This window comes from Onychostoma macrolepis, chromosome 10 (genome assembly GCF_012432095.1).
Source record: "Onychostoma macrolepis isolate SWU-2019 chromosome 10, ASM1243209v1, whole genome shotgun sequence".
Taxonomy (NCBI): Eukaryota; Metazoa; Chordata; class Actinopteri; order Cypriniformes; family Cyprinidae; genus Onychostoma; species Onychostoma macrolepis.
In genome coordinates, this window is record NC_081164.1 from 6528689 (window position 1) to 6550755 (window position 22067).

At 39.1% G+C, this 22067-nt stretch overlaps 1 protein-coding gene across 1 annotated transcript; it reads right to left on the reverse strand.

Moving 5' to 3' along the window:
- Positions 1-18763: 18763 nt before the first annotated feature.
- ndufa8 (NADH:ubiquinone oxidoreductase subunit A8) lies at positions 18764-22001 on the reverse strand. The gene is made up of 4 exons (XM_058788513.1): positions 21826-22001; positions 21057-21220; positions 19198-19363; positions 18764-19073 (listed from the first exon to the last, which is right to left on the reverse strand). Exons 1-4 carry the CDS (start codon positions 21874-21876, stop codon positions 18936-18938), a joined length of 519 nt encoding a protein of 172 aa, XP_058644496.1. The 5' UTR covers positions 21877-22001; the 3' UTR covers positions 18764-18935.
- Positions 22002-22067: the final 66 nt, after the last annotated feature.

Consider the following 22067-nt stretch of genomic DNA (forward strand, 5'->3'; position numbering starts at 1 on the left):
AAGAAGAACTATATTAACTGTTAGAGATAATACATTCAGCATTAACAGTTTGAAAGGAAACTAGACACATTTTATGAATAAAATGTGGAGGTTGGCAGGGCTTTGATATGTGTTTTTAGGGGACTGCTTTTCTGGGTTGTGCAGGTACAGGAAAAAGTTATGCTTAAAGTTTGATACTAATACTGATGCACATGTATGAGTATGAGTTTTGTTTTATTTTGAAGAATGTTGGTAACCTCAAAAAATTATAGTAGCCACTGACTTCCATAGTATTTTTTTTTTCTATACTATGTAAGTCAATGGCTACCATCAACTGTTTGGTCACCAACATTCTTCAGAATATCTCCTTTTGTGTTCAACAGCTGAATGAAATTTCTACAGGTTTGGAACAACCAGAGGGTGGGTAAATGATGACAGAATTTTCATTTTTGGGTGAACTATCCCTTTAAGAGTGTAATTACCTTTTGGGGACATTGTACTCTCTTGACAGCAGGGGCGCTCTTGAGCGCAATCAGAAACATTGCAGTGTCCGAGAAGGGCGGTGCATCTCAATATCAACAAATGGGCTGTAGGCCAGTATAGACAGGAACTCCGCTGTCTCCACGTGGGAGCTGGTGAACCCATATATCAATATGTTATGACCTACCGGCGTGTGCTGTCAGGTCTGCGGCAGACCCCCTGTCAGATGTTGATCTCTCTCTTTCTCTGGGTCCCTCCTGCTCTCTCGGACTGGGGAAGCTGGCCTTTCTAGCTGCTCTGCAGGAAGGGAGTTCCTGGCTAAGGGGAAAGAGTCCTGGTTAAAAGTAAGTGTCTGTCCTGGGGACACCGCTGCTGTGTGAATCCCCTATTGTTCTCTTTGACACCCGTCTCTGTTTCCTCTGCAATAAATCTGCCCCTTCGGCCCTGGAACGTCCCTGCGCTGCCCCCCATTGTCTCTCAAAGGAAACCTGCGCAAAAGTGAGGCCTGGCTACATCTTCACTTCATCCAGGGGCCACAGGGGCAGCAGAAGAAAGCAGACAGGAGGGAAGATCTGCAGATGTTTGCAACAGCAATTCTTTACATTTGTGGACTATGATAACAAAAAGAGTAGCATTTAATCTCCCTAATGTCATTCCAAACCAGTTTGACTTTCTTAATTCAGTGTGAAACTAAAAGGAAAAATGCTTCATGCTTTTTTTCCATACAATGAAAGATCGGAATGAACAGGCGTTGACAAATAAAATAAAGACTTAAATTATGAGCTGTTTATCATACAAAATGAGTATTCAGAAGATCAATAATACTCCAACTGAGTTGTATGGTTTAATTCCACACTCCTTTTCGGGAGCTTTGGGTCCCATTGACCTGTATAGTATAATCCAAAACAGTTGAAACATTCTCAGTACTGGGTAGATTACTTAAGAATTGTAGTACATTACTAATTACAAATTAATTAGTAATGTAATCTGCTATAGATTACACATGTTAGGGTAATGTATTGTGACTACTTTTTGATTACTTTTGACCTAACTTTGACCTAATATTTTTCATTCTTTGTTATCAACATCATGAATTGCATTAAACATTACATCACAACAGTGTTTCCCAAACTGGAGCTCTTGGAAGAACTGCAAGGGGTTTGATGAAAAGTTGATGAAAAGCTAATAATTCATTAAATCATAAGAATGTCAAATTAATCTAATTGTTTGGCCTTTCCATTTTCTGGCAAATTACAGTCACCTGACTAGTGGCTGGTGTGTGCAGTTCAAAAAAATAGGAAGACTTTAAGCGGTAGGATATTTTTTTAGAAAATAAAATTAAGAGAGAAAAAAGAATTAGGGCAAATCAATACATTATATATATTTTGCTGCCATTATATGAATAACATGTAATCATGTAATAAAAAGTAACTGTATTCTGATTATGAGCACGTTAAAATGTAATCTAATCTAATTACAATGCTTAATTTTTGGAATCTGATTACGTAATCCAGATTACATGTAATCAGTTACTACCCGGCATTGAACATTCTTCAAAATATATTCTTTTGTGTCTAGTCATACAGGGCTGGAACGCCATAAGGTTGAGTAAATGATCACAGAATTTTCACTTTTAGGTGAAATATCCCTTAAACACCTCACTAAATGCTTGATCCAATCACAGCTCTGGAAACCATCAGCAGGGGCCATCCATCACGCTATGTTCAAAGTCATTCTGTTGTATCAGGGTCACAATGAATCATAAACAAACACACTGGATATCAACCATCAACTGGTAATGTCTGCAGTAGCTACACTGAAAATAATTAACTCCATTGTCCACTCATCTGTGGCGTCTTCCAACTGTAGGTCTATATAATTTGCAACAGATGAAAAAAGAGAAGCTGGTCAACAGAAACATCATTACACTCACTATTTCACTGATTAAAGCTCCAATATTTGTACACGTGTTTATTTTAGTTCGGAAATCTGGTAAATGCGTGTAACGTTTACAGTTTTGCACATGTGAAACAGATTTCATGTTTAGTGAAAACTATTACTTTGCTATCAAGCTGCTGGTTGTAAGGATCTGACTTCGGGTAATAGCAAAAAATAAAAATAAAATGTAATGTTTAAAGTTATGTTTAATTACATAATTAAACAGTGTTTAATTTTTTTTCAATTAATATGTTTTTTTCTATCCCAGAGAAGACTATAAGTAATACATTTGTAGCTTGGTCCCCTCAAAAGTGTAAACACTGAGATTCAATTTTAAAACAGAACTTGTTTGAGCATCAGCATAGCAACAGCGGCTCAAACAGTGGCGTGGGTTTGGGGCGGAGCCATCAGTTTTTCTGACCAATGGAAGATGGGGGAGTATTATGTAAACCAGTTTGATATTATGTGCACTTTAAATATAGTCAGAAATATTGTATTTACGATATCCAAACACACAAATAGCTGAACTAAATCATATTTAGGAAAATATGAGTAGGAAATACAAGAAGGAAAGTTGGATTTATTGAATAATTGAGTTAGCTGGTTTTAATGTTGGAGGGGGCGTGTAGATTTGACACTACAATATAATATCTATAATCTAGAGATCAGTGAGCGAAAAGCAAGTCTGTAGTAAATTATGTAAATGATGATGTTTGCCCACCATCCGATTTTAGCCCAAAGTATACTTAATTTATTTTTAGGTGAACACTAGTATGGGTATAGTCGAAACTCACAGATAAGCTTAAAATCAAAGTATACTTTGGTTTTTTTGTAACCACATGTACTTTGTATGCATAGGTCGCGTTTGCTCATTGACTTGGTTTTGCACTAATCAGTTGTTCCACAAGGTGGCAACACTGGCCCGAGTTCTTCTTTCACATTAGAAAATGAAACTAAAGAGACGGAATAACAACAAAACAACAAAGAGTTGTAAAAGAGTACAAAGACTTTTTAGCGCAGACACAAAGATGAAGATTTCTAGAGCGCATGTGCTGACCGCCTGTGTTGGCGTACACCTCAAATGGACTATACTTGGAAAGGTTATGCATAATACTGTGTGAAGTATACTTTGGTCTTTAGTGGCACAGAAATGAGAAATTTCACCTTGAAATGAATGTTAATTCCTTGTTTTTAGGAGCATCCCAAATCGTGTACTTATGTGCTTATGTATTGTATGTTTTGTAGTATAAATAGTGTGAGTAATTTGTTCAAACTAAAAATTCAAAAAAGAAAAAGTGCACTTTAAATTATGCATTTAATTAACCAAAAAAAAAATTAAACATGGAATGTTGGACACTTCATGCACTGAACTGTTGCAGCTTTAATTACATCCCCGGGGGGAGGGGCTATCCAACTCCAATTATGAATGACAAAATAACTTTATATATAATTCATACACTACATGGTTGAGTGCCTAAGAACATAGTGTATAAGTGTGTCAACTTTAGTCTCAATATCTGAAATATATATATATATATATATTTTTAAAAGCACTACGAATATAACATAAAAATTGTGTGTAGTCTTGTAATTGACACAGGAATTAAAACTGTCGAAACTCAGTTGTTACTCTCAGTTTCTCCACACAGCACAGGAAAACAAAGTGTGTGCGCAGATGTACAAGACGTGAGGAAGAAAGCACAGAATTTATGGCATTCCTGACAGCATGTAACAAACCACAGGAAGGTGTGAACAGCACGCCAGCTCCGATCCGCTAGCTGGCAATGAATAGGACACTGCCGTCCACGGTCACTGCAGGAACCCTTGACGTGTCTTGACATTTGCCTGTCAATTCCAGTGGCTTAGTGGGTGGCGCTGGAGAAAGATTGTCCTATTTGACAGCAGCTATTTTGCTAATCCAAAACAACAGCTGTAAGGTAAAAATGAGCAAGTTGGGGGCTCGGAAGGGTAGGGAAAATTAAATCCTCATGTTGTCGAACAGAGATGGAAAATAGCACTCCAGATAAAAAAAATGGATTTTGGTGGGGGGGTCGAAAAAAAAGGAAAAATCTGATGTAGGCGCTTGGCAGAACCGAGCTCACGTTGGTGACAGACTTTTCTCAGCTTGTCTACAAAAGAGGTGTAGCTCTGGGCCAATGACCACACGGAAATGAGGGCGAAGTTTGCGAGGTTCATACTGTCTCTAAGGAGCAGAAGAGGGCCACAGTGGGGTTGCACATATTAGCATCTACACGGGAGACTGTCATAGGACAGGTGAAAATAATTACTACTACTAGCACAGCGAAGCTCATTACACATCTGGTTGAGTTTTGGGGGAAACTAGTGTAGGGGTGGTCCTCTCACAACAAGGAGAATGCCCTGTTAGCACAACACATTGCTAAACGTCCGCCCCCAGTATGCAAACCCAGTCTTAGCAATCTCCTGAATGTGGGTTCTCCTGAGCCCAGATCAGTTTCTGTGGGTTGATCCAAAAATGTCTTTCAATTGAGCTATACTAATCAATGGAATGCCTGTAAAATTGATTCATTAGTTCATTAGCCTTCATCAGGATACAGAAGGGACTGTGCCAGTAGGAGACCACAGATGTACATCCTTGAGACAGACCAAGCTGCCAAAACTGATAAATCGGTTTTCGAGATGTTCCCCTGGTGACAGTATTGGCAGAGCCCAGAAGGGTTTCCTGTGTGGAAGTGCATACATTTCAGTTCAAGAGTGGAAAGACGAAAGCATGGCTTGTGGCTCCTGCCAAAAAGTAAATTAATAAGCTAACTGAGGCATCAGCTGAGTGAGCCAGTGTTGTCAAGCACAGATCTCGAATTCATTAGCCTGTCGATAGAGCCATTTGACAAAATAATCCTCTATAAAACAACTCTTTCTTTTAGCCTGTGATGTTAAAATGGTTAATACAACCAGGACATGTAAATACAAGATTTTCAAAAGAAATGTGAGCAGTACTTTCCCATTCAACTTGCCGCCAAAATGCTAAGGTGTTTTGGATGGATTGCTAAGTGGTTGCATATTGGGCAATGTCAAATTATAGTCTCTTGAAATGAATTGGGGTCCCTATGTATATTACATGGATGTGGGAATATTATAGGAATTTAGCATAAGAAAAAAAGCAATGCTAAGCTTAACATCAAATAAAAAATGTATTAATTTCTCAGAGATTTCTCACAAGAAAAAGTGAGTTTAGATATTTGTCTAGCCTCAGAAAACGTTTTGTGACATTTTCAAACAGGCACTTTCTTTTTAAATGTCTGTCTTTCTTCATCTTGGAATTCCTATTTCAAAATTTTCTGTCATGTTTTCTTTTTTCGTTCATGGTGTCTTTAAGCCATTTTTGGTAAAACAGTATTTCTAAGGAAGGAGCAATGTGTCTATCAGTTCTTTTTTTATGAGATCAGTGTGTTTTAAAGGGAAAGTTCGCCCCAAAATGAAAATTAATCACTATTTATTCAACCTTATGTTGTTCCAAACTTGTATGACTTTCCTTCTTCTGTGAACAGCAAAATAAGATAGTCTGAAGAATGTTTGAGTGTCTTTTTGTCCATACAGTGTAAAACAATATTGGACCCCATTGACTTTCATTGTATAGACATAAACATTTAGAGGTTTAGAATGACTAAGGGTGAATACTTTTTTTTTCAACTGTCCCCTTATTAGAAAATATTTAATGAAATAGGACAGTTACATTAACGCACCCATAGTACTGTGGTTTTGTCAGAATCACCAGGCTTGACCGTCTCATGGGGTCTTTGAAGATGTGACCAGTCAGTGGTGATTGCACAGACTTGGTTTCCTTGGCAACCAACACAAAGCAACGCATGCATCTTGGACGTAAGTAGCAACAGATGCTGCACTGACCTCAGTCACTTCCTGGAAACACAAATTTGTCAAAATACGAAAAATAAAGCAGTTAGATTAATTCAGAAAGTCCTTCACTCACTGCTGGAGAGGAGTCAAAATTGTGTTGTAGTACTCCGTGGTTTTACTGGATGTATACAAAACAGTCCATGCGAGATGAACAAATGAAGATGGACGAAAATATCAGATTCAAATAACTGTTTGGACAGAGTACTGAGTTGGACTGCATAAGAGCCAAAAACTTGCCGGTTCGACCGAACAAGTGATTCTTTTTGAAGCGAACCCTTTGAAGTCTTTATAGGTATTTATCAAATTATGATTTCTTTGGCATGGAAGTAAGTTTACTCTTGTATAAAGCAACACTGTGTCCAACACGTGCACAAGAGCAACAGCTGGACGTCCCCTGCAAAACCTGGAACACCTAGTTGAAATTTCCCCCTTGATTTTTGTCTTGAAAACATCTTGCAGGCCTTCAAGCTTAATTGTAGTCAAATTTCCTCGCCACGTCATGTTGATGGCAGACGCTGCGTACTTGCTGAGTCCATGTGGCCGCGGTCCAGGGCAGTTTGCGATAGTGATAACGGCACACTTTGATGAGAGCACTCCAGTCCTGTGGCGTAATGCCTCCATCTCGCTGCCCTGGCCACAGCGGGGGAAGCAATCACAGTATCACAGGAAAACTCTGACCGCATGATATCACCTTCAAAATGGAGGAAACACGCACCACCACACTCACATGTGATCAATTATTTTGCAAAAACTTATGCAGGGAATTTCAGCCATTAGCTCCAAAGTGGGATCGTGGCCAGGGTAATGGCGGCTCCCAGAATAAACACATTTGGGTAATAGGTCACAAGGAACAGACTTGCCTAGAAGGTGGTTGTCGTTTTAAAACTGTTACATGTCTGGGCGTGTGGCGGAGTTCAAATTTAGGCCGTCGTAATTTCCATAGGCCAGCGGGGCTTCCAATATCCTGATTGCCACTGACCTTTTTGGCTTTGTATAATTGAGATATCACCACAAATGCAGTGCCATCTCCATCCACCAGTCCTAATGCCCTCGGTGATGAATGATGAAACTTCTTAGCAGCTGTGTGACGTGCTTCCACTCTTGAAAGTCCTCGGCCGGTTGTGGTTTCATCCTGTTGTTGTGTTTATTCTTGCAGCGCGGCCAGGCCATAGAGCCCAGAAGGTCTCGTTTCTCAGGCGCAAGTCAACTCTCCACAGAGCTGATATCAAAATAGTTTAAAAAGAAATCGTCTGATAGCTCCCAGCGAGCGAACCCACCAAATGCTTCCAGATTCCTCGGCTCTGACAGTATAAACAACAGCACACTGGGAACGAGTTTGCACACTTTGAAATTGTTATAGTCAGACTAGAAGTTAGCAGAACAACGAGGGTGCAGGTATGGTGAATCCACATTCCAAACCAATGTTTGCCTGTTTTGAAGGAGAAACCAAGCTGATTTGATGATTTTCCAAAGGTATGTTGCATGGTGGGTGGCTTCACTCGAGAGGATACATTTCAAGGTCTTTTGTGGGTGGCAACCCAAGGACTCAGAGCTCAAAGAAAGCATGCAGTCCACTTTGTTATTATGCAAAAAAAAATAAAAATATTGCTAATTGCAAAAGAGCTCTATTTCAGAGCTTTGAAGAACTTTTGTAATGAGGTAATGGACCTCAACCGGTTATGGGCGGGGTGACTCATTAAAACGGGCATCACCACTTATTTAAGTTGGTCTTAGTAGTAAGCATATGTTAACTTGACAACTGTGTCTGCCATTCTGTAGCTAATACTGTGGTATATTTTCATATTGCTGCTAAACTAAGCCTGGCTTGCATAAAAGTGGTCCATTGAGGTTTGTCAGGTCAAAGGGGGAGGGTTGGGATGCAGGGAATGGAAACCATCCCACATGCATTGCGACATGCAACACTTTATGGATTATCATTGCCTGGATTTAGAGTCAAAACAAACATGTCAAAAATAAATGAAAAGAATAAATATAACATTTATTCAAGCACACGGATCTGGAAAGATAAAAAGACTAATGTCAAATGTAAAAAACACAAAAATAAAACAAAGATTGACACTGTATATAACAATAATCCACAAAATGGCGTAGTTCCCCCAGTGGGGTCATTTTGACTTGAGTGACACTGGCATACCAAACAAATCTGTTATTGAAATGTTAAATGATGTTAATTTTTTTGTTTTTTAAATCCCCACAACCTCTTTACTAAAATCGATTGAAAAATACATACATTTCTACATGTGCCATTTAAAGATTCATCAGTGTCACTGCAAAATAAATATGCCTCCGTACTCCTATCCAGGTCTTGTCTTTTTATGTACTACTTGTCTCAAGCCTAGATGGACAATGCAGTAAGGGTCTCAGAGGTGAAGGCCAAGGATAAGCAGGAACTTTCCACCATTTTCTCTCCCCTTATTTATTTTTGTCTGTGTTGTTTTCTCAGTATTGCAATGCATCACTTGACATTACCCAAGCAAGTTTGAGCTGCAGAGTATCAGCTGAAAGCAATTTCATACCGAGCGCAGCTGCCAGGCGGATAAGACTCTCCCTCTTTCGTTTACTTTGAAATGCTGCTTTTTTTTTAACATCCAAAATACACAAGGCAGCCAAATTGCTGACATGTGTGCGAGGAGCAGTGAAATCCTGCATTCTTTCATGCCCCTCTATGCAAAACTCCCCATTGTTTATTTAAAGAACACAGAACACTTTAGCACTATTAAGAAACATGTCATATAGTAAACTAAAGGTTTCCTCCCAGGAAAAATCCCCCCTCATTTATTTTTCTTTGCAAAAAGTTATTTTACTTTCTATTCGCAAACTCACCGCATACACAATTAAAGCCATGGTGGTTGTAATTGAGTTGTGTACAGCTGGACACTAACAGGCAAGGAAAACGTGGAAGTGAGGTGCTTATTTGTGTTCAGGAAGTTGGACGGGTGGACTGGACTCCATCTCTCACTCACATCACATCACATCAGTGTTCACACATAACACCCGAACCACGCGGTTGCCTGGCATGAGCTGAGGACTCGCTTTCAAGGTGCGGTTCTGCTTCAAACCTCAGCTACTGTCTTTGCCGCTCACGTCCACAAATTGGTTAACCAATCTCCCCTCGGAAGTGTTCGACTGTATTGGCTAATTACAAGAAGTCACATGGATAACCCTAATTAGTGATGCACCAAAATGAAAATGCTTAACGAAGCCTACTAAGCCAAAACTCAAAAACAATAATGCAAATTTTAAATGATCTTTTGATTGAGAATTAAATATTTAAAAATGAGAAATATTAATTATTTAATAATTACTTTTTCTTTCTTCAATTGGCGTTACTACTATAATAACTAGGCTACAATGACTTGTAAAATAAGTGTATAAAACAGGGCTGCCAATTTAACATGGTCATTTAATACGATTTCTCAAAATCACATTTAATCATGCCCCTGAACCGTCAAACTACACTTACCAGGGTTGTATCCCATTCAGAATTCAATTGAGTAACAAACAGGAAGCAGAATTGCAATTTGAATTTGAATGCAAGGAATCATGGCTGGGCTGAAGGGTGTTGGGGGGGGATTGTGTGTTCGCCCCCAAGAAGTTGTCCCACCGTTCATTAGAAACAATCCTAAAAGAAAGTAGAATTAAATTAAGAAATTAATATGACCTCAATTTTGAACTACAAAAGCAAAGTTTTTCAAGACGGATGAAAAGATTCTCTTTCTGTGAAATTCCTGTCGCACTGAGGCTAAAATAAGTAAAAGGAAGCTAATTCTTAATTTCTGAAATTTCAGTGCATTCCCACCCCTAATGGTAGCTGGTGAGGTTTGCTTTTACTCTCTGATAGTATAGAAGTCTTCCAATTTTCCCTCAAACATTCTTGAATGAATTTGTGTCAAATGAATGTTCATTTAGCTTCAGCAATTATGTCTATGAAAACCCCATATGTTTCGGCCACCATTTGCAAGTCAAGCTCTGTTAGCTGTTGATCTCTATAAAATCTGTTGTCATTCGGCGTTAATCTCAATAGCTGGTGGAAGTGGAAAGGCCAGAAAGGTCACGGTAAACAAGAATGATGTCATGAGACCCGATGAATATGGTTGTAATCATGTCAAAAGCACTGACCTTTACATTGAGTGACAAAACTGAATTGGATTCAGGATCCTTCTACCAGCTAAACACTTCCAGCCTTCCTGTCACTGAATGAGGTCTGCAGTGTAAATATAATCTGAACCTTTAACACACCAACACACAGCGCGCGCACAAACTGATCCTCACATCCTTCTTTTGATTTCCAGGATGGCAGAGTGAATCCATCATAAACAGAGGAATTCTGACTTCATTACAGTGTGCAGAGGTCTCTCTAGACAATGCACTGGACAATCCAAATCCTTTCGCATTCTCATGACAACCGCCAAGACTATTGTGTCGTCCAACCAGTGACTAAGCTCTTGACTTCCCTGGATTTGCCGCTTGTTCCCAGTGAGCAGCTGCAGCGGTGTGGCTTTCAGCAGTAAACAGGATTCTTCCGACCTACACTATCCTGTGGTTACCTGGAACAAACACACCTCCTTTTATAAGTGCTCTGACTCGTGGCTTTACTTGGACGTCCGGGCGGCACGCAGAAACATTCTGCTGAATGAAACAACCACTAAATAATGTCGCAGAGCCAATACAGCTGGAAAACTCCACAGAAGCTCTGAATGACGTGGCGGTCAAGACCGTATGATTCAATAAAACCTGGAAGTTAAGGGAAGATGCAAGAAAGAAAAAGAGGAAAGGTACATGAGAAGGTTAAAAATAAAGATTCTGTATGGAACTTTGGAGCACCTTAGGTTCATGAAAGAATTCAAAAGAGCGGCAGCAAAGTAGGTTTTCACTTTCATTGAAGAACAGAAGAACATAAATTACAGTCTGGTTCCCTGCTGGTCTAGATGGTTGACCAGCATGGTCTATCTGGTGATACTGGTTAACCAAAAAACTTTGGATGGATCGGCTAAGACCATCATCCAGCACTGAACTTGCAGGACAATTAAGAAACAGTAGGAAAGTGACCATATATTTTATATTGTTCACTTTAAGACAAACATACTTGTAGTTAAAGAGATGGATTGGAACTATGGTCAACTATTGAAACATTAAAGATAAAGTAAGTCTTGAAAATGGACATTAGAAGGTGAAGGGTTTGGGACTCCCAGAGCTCAGAAGCGTGTGGATCAGATCCAGGCTTGGAGTGGGAGGTGGTCCACAGTGACTGATGGCCCACCACGGCCCGAGAAACTCGAGTTGCAGAGAAAGCTTAACACACCTTGACATCCATAGGAAACTCAAGCCCAGCTCCGAGCAGAGTCAGATACGTACCACCAAAGCAGCTCGGCCGCGCCGCTCCGCTCAGCACAGCTTTTAACTCAATCTGTTTAGATGAGCGCACAGAAAAAGAATGTCTCCATCCTGCACCTCCTCCCCTTTACTGCTCGCTCCAAAAGCCCTGAAACCACATACACAAATGCATTAAAATGACATGTAGGCAGATACGTATGGGAAATGAGCAACTGCCTTCAAGGAGCATTCAGCACAGTGCCAACTAGTGAGCCGACATGAGATCTTGCTGTATACGTTTGCTTAGGAGCAACAAATATAGGCTGCTGCCTACAAGACGGTGCCAAGATGTTGGGAGAAATCAAGGAAATAGCCCTACAGGAACATGTCAGTATGGAAAGACAGCAAATAGATTGAATAAAAAAAACTGTAGAGGTTTGTTTGATGATCGCATGCATTGGCTGGAGCGCCTATGTCTATGATGTAACTCCGTCTCAGTAAGAAAAGGAAAAATCAAAGGAGTGGATGGAAAGATAGTCCATGGGATAATCTCGGGAATACAGGAAATTTAATTGCAATGCACCTAAAAATAAAAAAATTGTCAGTATTTACTCTCCCTCATGTCATTCCAAACCTGTATGCTTTTATTATTTTCTTGTGTAACCTAAAAAGAAAATTTACATAGACTACTTGGTTCTTGGCTTTTTTTTAGTGACATGGTCACTATGATAATAGTTTTCAAAAATTCTCCTTTTATGTGTTTCTCCATGAGGGTGAATAAATGATGACAATAAGTTTAATTTTTGGCTGAACTATCCCCTGAACATCTCAGTTTATCCTCGGCCAAGTCTTGCCTGAGGATACTGATTATTCTCCCTTCATTGAGCGAAACCAATGAATCGAGGTTGAAGTTTCAACAAACAATGCCATATATAACACTGCCCCTCTGACAAGAAATGAGGGTAAGGAGTGAGAGAGGAAAAAAAAAGAGAGAGAGAAAAGGATTTGGAGCTTGCACGAACACTGTGGCCAGGGCTGTAAATAGTCCTGAAAGCTGTATCTCAGAAGGAGAAATGGGAGGCTGGTCACAAGCCAACACAAACACAGGGCTGGCCCAAGAGGATCTGCACCGCAGGGCCCGTTTTCCTCCTTTTCAAATCCAGAGCCCCATGCCCTCATCAGCTGCCCTCCTCCACATCCCCTTGCAGCTGTCAACAGCTGGGTCTGTCATTCACTGGAACCTCTTTTAATGAGTAATCAATCACTCTGCTATTTGTTTATCTATCTATATACAATATGAAGTCAAGTATGGAGCCTCCAGCCAGGCTTGTTGCATTCAAAGCATGCGTACACTCCAGAGGACGCAGCAAAATTGCCATGTAAAAATGGTTATGTTGCCACAGGCATACGGTGGATGGAGCTCTGCAATTAATCTTTGGAAACGCGTATAGAGACACCTGCAGGGAGGCCGTGATGCGTTTAGACGTTGCGTGTCATCACATACTTCAGTAACGGTTTGCAAACGATTTGTGACGCACTGACACTTTTCCAAAACTTTAACTTCTGCCCAGCGCAATATCGCATTATGCAGCCAATTCAGAAAATAAACAAGCGTTCATGCGCTGACACCTTTCTATTTCAACACGCGCGCATTCGCGCCAAAATAACGGTTATTGCGCGAGAGACCGTTTGATAAACAAGCTAAAGTAGACCGTTTTCTGCCGTTGCTCAGGTGTGGTCCGGACGGTGCGTACGTGTGCTGTCTTGTCCTGGTTGTAGCACCTCGTTTTGGCTTGTGAAAAGAGTGGCTAAATGGATAGCTCTGGCAAAGCTATAAGGAGCCTTTTCAAAACAGAAAAGCCACTTTACACGCCGTTTGGAATGCAAAGAGCGAAGTGGCCATTAGTTATCAGATGTCTGAAAGTGTCTGTTTTGAAAGGATATAGCCTACTGGAAATTAACATGCTAAATCAACACGGGAGGTCCAAGGATGGCGTGTGTGTCAGCTGAGGTAAAAGCTCCTTGGAATTTAGTTATCAACTTATTTAATGGATATATTAAGACCCTTATCATTCTAACCACCATCATTTTACAATGGGCATCCATCCATAGAGTAGAAGAGTGGGTAATGATCTCACATATGCCACTTTAATCGACAGTTCACCTAAACATAAAAATTCTGTCATCATTTTCTTACATGTTGTTACAAACCCATTTGACTTACTTTCTTCTGTGAGTCACAAAAGGAGACATTTTGAAGTATGTACTGGTTGCTCTTTTCCATTCAGTTACAATGAGTGAGGAATAAAGCTTTCAAATTTGAAAGGACTCATACATATAATAAAAAGTGTTATTAACTTAGAATAAGAGTTGTATGATCTCCAATGTAAAATTTGTGCTCTGATGATAAACAAGTTTAGAAACAGTGGTTTAAAAGTTACCAGACTATTTATGAGCAATTTCTTAGCTTCATGTGAGGAAAAATGTATATTGTAGCTATGAATTAAGAATTCCCATGACTTATTAATTCATGGCCATGTTTTACTAATTTCTTCCCTACTTTTGGTTAAATTGTGGCTATGCTGTAATTTGTTCCCTTGTTTTAAACGACCAGTTAGTGTGCTGCCCTGATTTACCTAAAACAAGAAAACAAATTAAGAAGTTGTGGGAACAAATTATTAATTCATGACCACAATATCTTGGTACTCCAAGGTGCTTCGAAGAATACCATGTCACAACATGCTATATGTCCAAATATCATGACAATACCATCCTATCGATGGTAATCATGATATTTTGATAAATGCCATGGTACTGAATGATTACCACGATATGAACATATTCCAAGTATTACAAAAGTTTACAATGCTATTACCATTAATTGTCTAAATGGTACTTTTTTTATTCAGTAATGATGGAAAACTATGCTATTTTTTTAAATAACATGTAAACACATGCCATATGAATTGGATAATCAGATGGTACCATAGCATGAGCATCTCAAAGTTGTACCACGGTTGTACTTTTTTTTTTACAGTCAGTACTTTTTTGGTGGAGACTGTCAAGGTATTGTATTATGCCAACCGCCATTTGAGTTTGCATGTGTGCATCAGTCTGTCCTGTCAAAGACATGACATTAATCCCATTAAAATGCAGGGCCCATTATACTTATGGTATGGATCAAGTACTGCGTTATCCTGCAATATGCATGTATTGTTACACACAGTGACATCTGGAGCGCTTGTCTACAGACTGTGGCAGCCTGTGTATTTTACTTAGACCTGCATGTGAGTTCAAAGCCACTTGAGTGAGAGGCCATTTTAAGTGGAAACATGAAAGCGCCTCTCAACACGCCAGATCAGAGACGAGGAGAAAGCCTCAAGTAAACATATAACATGCGGTCTTGTCGTAAACAGATGGACAGAAGGAGTTAAAACTACAGCAAGCCACGTACACCAAGACAAAACCACAATCGATAGGTCGTTTCAACATATCACAAGGGCAGCAGGTCCAGGTTCTGGGGGATCTCAGAACAGGTCATAGCTCACGCTTCAAAACATCGCGTACGATGACTGAACGATAAGGTAACGCCAGGCAACAAGTGGTTCGTGCACATCGCTACCTCAAATATTTATTTGATCCTGTCAAAGTCAGCAGCGAACAATAGGAATATTGACAGTGTAGGGATGAGAATGAGCTAGTTTGTTTGAGTGTTTTAGCACCATGGACTCCCGTGCGGGCTGTTGCTTTGTGAAAGTCCAGTATTGTATTTCTTTCCGCTGCCAAAGCGTGCTTCCTGCGCCGGGGCAGAGTCGACCAACACTGACCTCCATTTCCTTTGTTGAGGTCTGAACTAGCGCTGCCACGAGCCCCCGGGCCCTGCCTCCAGACTCCGGCCTCCCCGCGCGGACCTGCGAAGCGGCCCAGGTCACCGCCACCGCTGTCGACGTTTCCTGCGGGAGTCGGTGGTTCGGACCGCACCTTTGGATATCTAGGGGGAATTTTGCAGTTAAACACTTTTGGCTCAGTGACAACAATGCCGCTTGACTTTCTAGACCTTAAAGGGATAGTCCACCCAAAAAAAATAAAAAATAGCTCGAAAAAACTTTGCCTTTCTTTCAAATGTGGAACACAAAAGATATTTGGAAAAGGTCTTATATTGTAAGTCAGTGGGGTCCAATGTTGTTTGGAACCCAGTGTTCTTCAAATGTCTTTGGTGTTCTGCAGAAGCAAGTCATATACAAGAATTTTTATTTTGGAGATCTATTCCTTTAATTGAACCACATCACAAATAGACGTTCAAAGGAAAATAGCCACTTATGGATTTCGACACAACATCAGGCCAAAAAGCATCCCAGACTGGCCATGTTGGTCTATTCTCATGGTTTTGGGATACTTTTTAGTTGGTGTGTTTTTAGATAAGGATTGAGTCACTCCAATTAAAGCCTATAGTATTTGTATGTTTAATTGTCCACTAAAAGTGTACATTTAAATTTGAACCTCTACTTAAGTTGTATGACTTGAGGTGATCAGATCACCAACCCTTAACAGTTTAGTGACGCATACATTAGCAAACACCGTTAATGATTGACATGAAATTGAACTAATTGTGAGTCTAAGAAGAAAAACTTGGCCTTGACTGGCTAAGCATTAAATTATGACTGCCAGGATGAAAATGTTGTCTCTTTGCTCTTGCAGCTCTGGTCATAAGGGTGAAGTTTTAAATAATTTTATGATGAGTTCTAACATCTATCACCATATTTTTGGACAAACACGTATTACGACATGGAAACAAGGCCATCTGTGGACTGCAGCAGTCCTGTTAAAAGTTTTCCCACTAAGTAAATCAATGTCACATATAAAACATTTACTTTCTCCACCTTTACCAAAGAGAAGACTTTTCATTATTGATGGTCCCAACTCTCTATTTTGACTGGATTACCTAAAGTTGACTAAAATAAAAAATAAATAAATACATTTTTAAAAAATAAGTTTCTTGAAATAGTTTAGGAATAATAATTAACTAATCTTAATTTAGTTCAATTTCATGTACTAAATTTACTAAAACAAACACTGAAAAAAATTAAAAAACTTTAAAATTAAAATGGAAAATCTAAAAATAAAAACTAATCTAAAATATTAATAAAAACTATAGTAGTGTCTCGATGCTAAAACAACACTGATTATCTGTCAATGAAAATTATGATTAGTAAATTAAAATATTTATTTTATCATATTCCTGCTACTGCTTTATATAATGCCTTCCATGTGCATTGAAGTCACTGTAATGGATGCTGTCTCGTAGCTTATTGCTTTATTTTATCTCATACCACAGTTTACTATACTATGCGTCATTGCCAGTGAGCTTCAACCAGAGAGACCCCATAAAAAATTGTCCCAGGACCTGGTAATTTTAGTAATGACCCTATTGTAAAACATTTGAACATAAGGCGACCTTGTTTTATAACTTAAATATCTTGTTATTGTAAGCTTACAGTTATTGTTTTGCCCCAGTGCTAACTGGTATTCTTTATATGTGTCATACTTCCCTTGATCTGATACCCGCAGGGCTCGTATCCCATAATTCCTCTGTTACTGGCACAAAGCTGGCCCTGCTCTATTAAATTTCTCTAGCCAAGGAAATGTCAAAGCAAATTCAGCAGTGCTTCTCAGGCTGCAATCTGACATCAGCTTACTTTTGTTCTTCAAAGAGTACGAATTTCATCCAGAATGACGTTTGACTCGTATGGGGCAAGAGCGACTCTTGAGCTAAATTTGCACATGTGAGGGTAAAAAAAAAGAACAAATTTAGTTCCACAGTTTGATTAAATTTCACATGTGGGACCTCCCAGAAAACACTCCACATTGATAGAGAATGACACAGAGCCATTTTACTGGGACAATGAGCGTCTTTTACCTGCATGTCATAAAGGTTAACACTTGAAAACCTGTTATGAAAATACGCTGCAAAATGGAGCTTTGCACACCGGTTTATTTACTTAAGACAGCAGTGCTGTTGCCTGTAGGGCCAATTGACCTGTGCTGCTCTGGCTGTGCACTACTGACTCTTTGAACTTGTAGTGTTGTTCAGACGGTCCTGCTCCAGGGGCTGGTAAGGAAGTGAGGAGGGAGCTCTGGGGGAAACTGGCCTTTACCCGAGGGGACTGAGTCTCCAGCCCCTGAGGCCCATGACACTACACAGCCACAATCTGGTTTTGAAACACACACCATACCGCTGGATTAAGACAGGAGCTGATGTCTGGCCAGAACAGCAGGCCAGGTGAATGAATGAAAGAAAGAAAGCACCTTTATCAAGGGTGAATACGTGATCGTATGAACACTTCTCACAGCCACAACACCGTTATAGAAAACACAGACAGAGTATAGTACCTGGACTACGTGCATCTCCAAATTCAGAATCGTATTTAATCTCTAGATTCAATACAAGTTTGTGCTACCTGTGGCATGCCGTCGATTAGAAGACACTCGTCTGTCAGTTTATCAGATTTTGCGCAATGCACTTTCAGTGGAAGCCTATATTAGGTAAAGGTATCACACTAGAATAAACATTAAAATACACTGCTCTGACATTTTGAGCTTTTGTATATTCAGATTTGCTAAAGATTATATTTAACAGTGTTAATATATTATTAAGCTTTGAAAGATTAACTTTAAGTGAGGGTTAGATGGCAGTAATGTAAATGTAAAATATGAGCAATGAGCATAAACATTATATCGAACGCATAAACATATTTGGCACATAAACATTATATCAAACTCGTTATCGTTTTATCAAGGAAAATTATATTGCGATAATTATCATCATATTATCGGCCAAGTTCTAATATATGTATATATAGGAAATTTGAAAGAAATAAGTTTTCAGTTTCCATCTTGATTTAAATCTTATTTAATAACATTTTAATTGCAATTAGAACACTTCATTATTTTAACAATAATCTATTAATTTAAATACGTTTAAATTATCCTGCAGCGAGAACTACTGGCATGTAACAATAGGACAACTTTACAGCTCAAATTATTGTCTGTGGTCTTTGACAGAATACATTGCATTGTAATGAACCCAGAACATTCTTAAATCAAAACTATATAAAGTACACAAAAAGCAAACTGAAGCCAAGTTTAAATTAAATTTTTAATTCGATAACATGGTTTGAATGAACAAAATTTATTAACATTTCTACACAACACATAAGGACTACAGCGCCACCACTGGCACACTGTCTCTCGTCTGGTCAGAAGCACGTAGATGGTGAACATGATATTAATAGGACAGCGACTGCCCCTCTTTACCAGCTCCAGAAGAACAAGCGGCTGCCGTGCTTGGATGGCTGTAGCTCAGCCTGAATTGGAGTATTGGGTTCAGGTCTTTGTCTTGAAAGGTAGGGGTTTTCAGGCAAGGGCCGAGAGGTTGCCACCTTGGTCACCTGTGGGAGAGGTTAAACATTTAAAGTACAGGATATGGACCAGGAGATCAAACAGACATCAAAACCACTTCTAATATAAATTGGTTCATTTTAAAATAACAAAGCAACGGATATATTGACCCACTTTGGAAAGGTCTCCCAGCTCTGGCCTCTCCCAGCCCAGCTTCTCCAGCACACAGTTATCAAACTCCTGCTGCTGCTTGCGGCAGTGGCGAAGCTCAGCCAGGTTAGAGTAATCCAGACAGGTCCAGTAATCTGTGAAGGACTCTGCACAGTTCCCCTTTATCTGCCTGAGGGTCAAGCAATGTGTGATTAAAAAAAAAAAAAAAAAAAAAACTTAATTACATGCTAATAGTGTATGGCTGTTTACACTGTGTCCTAACCAGCCATAACAAGTCATGGCATGCTTCTTTAGACAACAACTTTTTTTTTTTTTTTTGTTCTTGTTACATTTGTGGTAAAATATCCTGAATAATGATTCCTGCTTTTATAACTGCTTTTTGTAAATGTTTCAAGTTTAACCCTCAAAATGTGTCATTTTTGACCAGGTGAGGGTTTTCATTTTCCTGAAAATGCCAGTTGAAGGGACAGTTCACCCAAAAATGAAAATTGTGTCATCATTTAATCACCTTCCAGTTGTTCCAAACCTGTGAGTTTCTTTCTTCTGTTGAACACGAAAGAAGATATTTTAAAGAATGCTGGTAACCAAATAGTTGCTGGTCCTTATTGACTCCCATAGTATTTTTTTCCCCATACAGTCTTCAGAGTATCTTTGGAGTTCAACAGAAGAAAGAAACTCAAACAAGTTTGAAACAACATGAGGTGAGTAATTAATGACAAAATGTTTCGGGTGAACAATCACTTCTAAAACTTAATGACTCTGTTCACACAGGGTACAACAACTTCCCAACTTCTTATATATTTTTTAGAACTTGTTACACTCCCCAGTGTTCCTGTTAAAAAATAAGCCACCTACACAAATTGCTTATAAATTTCGCATCATACTATATTATTACCAAATATTAGATTCTGTTTAAAAAGGATTGAAAGAAGGACTGAATCCAAGATTTGCTGAATATCCAGAAAAAATTAGAAATTTACAAGGAATTTTTCAAAGGCTGTGCATTTCTAACCTGTGAATACCAAAGTAGATTGGAATATTTTCAGCATAGCACAAGGGTAATATAAATAAAGAACAGGACTATTATTTAGCGACTTTTAAGGAATGGATGGTGCTACTTAGCTCAATGCTGCAAAACAGTTACTGGAAAAATGCAGCATTGCTCATCTCTTCCTGTAACGCACCTGCTTATTTGGTAGGTCAGTAGAGTATTTGTTCAACTGAAAAAGCAAGTGTCCTACGTTTACTTAGATTCTGATTCTAGTACATGGAATATGTTAACATTGTTTGTAAAACATCTCATCATCCACATGATCAAATTTTGGTATTTTTATAAGCTTATCCTTTCATACACTTGCCCATTCATGACAGACAATGGTCACGGTGCAGATGCATGACAATATGAAAACATAAGCCTACAGTAATTCACCTATTTGTTTGCTTAGCTTAGCTAGTGGTGAGAAAAACATCTAAATAAATGACCAAAAAAAAAGGCAATTGTGACTCATGTGAGCATTAGCGCTGATTTTTAAAATAATTTTATTTTTACTCCTCATTACCTTTATGCAAATAAGGAATTCCAAGTCATATCACAACAATTTGTTGTATATTATTAGAATCACCAGTTTACTTCAATCCGATATACAGCAAAACATCTCTGTATTCTTCTGTTCTGTTTAGCATCTCTGAATGGGTCATTTTAGAACGATAAACACTGAGGATTAAAATTCAAAGGAATTTCTCATTTGTTTGAAAAAAAGTGCAAAATGCTTCACAAATACAACGTGCTCTTAATTAACACATACTGTATCTTAAAGATTTTGAAGCAAAAGTCAGGACAAACAGGTAAAAGTGTTGAGTACCTGAAGAAGTTGAGTGCACATTCATTGACTTTCATCCCTTCTTTCAAACACTTTCTGGGGTCCTTCTCCTCCCAGCGGCACAGCATGAACTCTTTGTTGGCCTTGTCACATTGAGAGCCATAGTGATGAGCAGCTGCCTTCAGTACGGCTGACGACACATTAACCTGCACAGAAAACAGCAAAGTCCTGAGATCACACACACACACATATATATACATATATATATATATATATATATATATATATATAAATAATGCAGCACAAAATAATTCTTGCTGAGGAATTGAATGCATGACATTAAAGAGAAATGGCTGTTAATTCACAATGTCTATTGTGAAGTCTTGCTATTGCATTAGATATTAATCCCCAAAATAATAAGGACCACATGGCATGCCTTTTCACCCAATAACCTATTGCATCTATAATAAGTCTGCTATAAAAGACAAAAGCTGTCAATGTCAGTTTGATTGGTTACCGATTATATTACCTTTAATAACACACACAAATATAGTAACGTTACCACAAAATATGAAACCAACTATTGACACTTAGCAAGCTACTAAAAACAACACTAATGTAACTTAGTCAACAAACCAGTTTCCAGTTCGTTCAAATCCATGCTTTCTTTCTGATCTTAACTAACCAACATACACTGCAATACTAGCTGAACACATTTAAATGAACTTCCCAGGTTAACTTTAGCAGTGCTATCCCTGCAGCTTCAGGCTAACACCTGGTCGCGTTTCCATTCTTTCAGACGTAAAGTTACCTCTTCGACGTTCAGTTCCTGCAACGTCGGAATCTCAACCACACCGGGCATGGTGCGACTTTTAGTAACCAAAACGAGTTTGACAGTTCACAACACAACTCAAGGTCCTCGTCTGCAGCAGGACGAGGCCGCACGGAGAAGGTCAGTAAACTGCGCATGCGAGAATTACTGGCGCCTTTCGATGACATCATGCGCGTGGAAACTGAGACGCTGTAGCGCCATCTTGGCTCCAAACAGAACGC

What these genes read in the sequence shown, in the direction of transcription:
- ndufa8 (XM_058788513.1), bottom strand. Translation starts at nt 21,876, where the DNA reads ATGCCCGGTGTGGTTGAGATTCCGACGTTGCAGGAACTGAACGTCGAA. An exon ending in TGTGCACTCAACTTCTTCAG is followed by an intron (nt 19,364 to 21,056) that starts GTACTCAACACT and finishes CTTGACCCTCAG; the next exon opens with GCAGATAAAGGGGAACTGTG. An exon ending in AGCTGGGAGACCTTTCCAAA is followed by an intron (nt 19,074 to 19,197) that starts GTGGGTCAATAT and finishes CCTCTCCCACAG; the next exon opens with GTGACCAAGGTGGCAACCTC.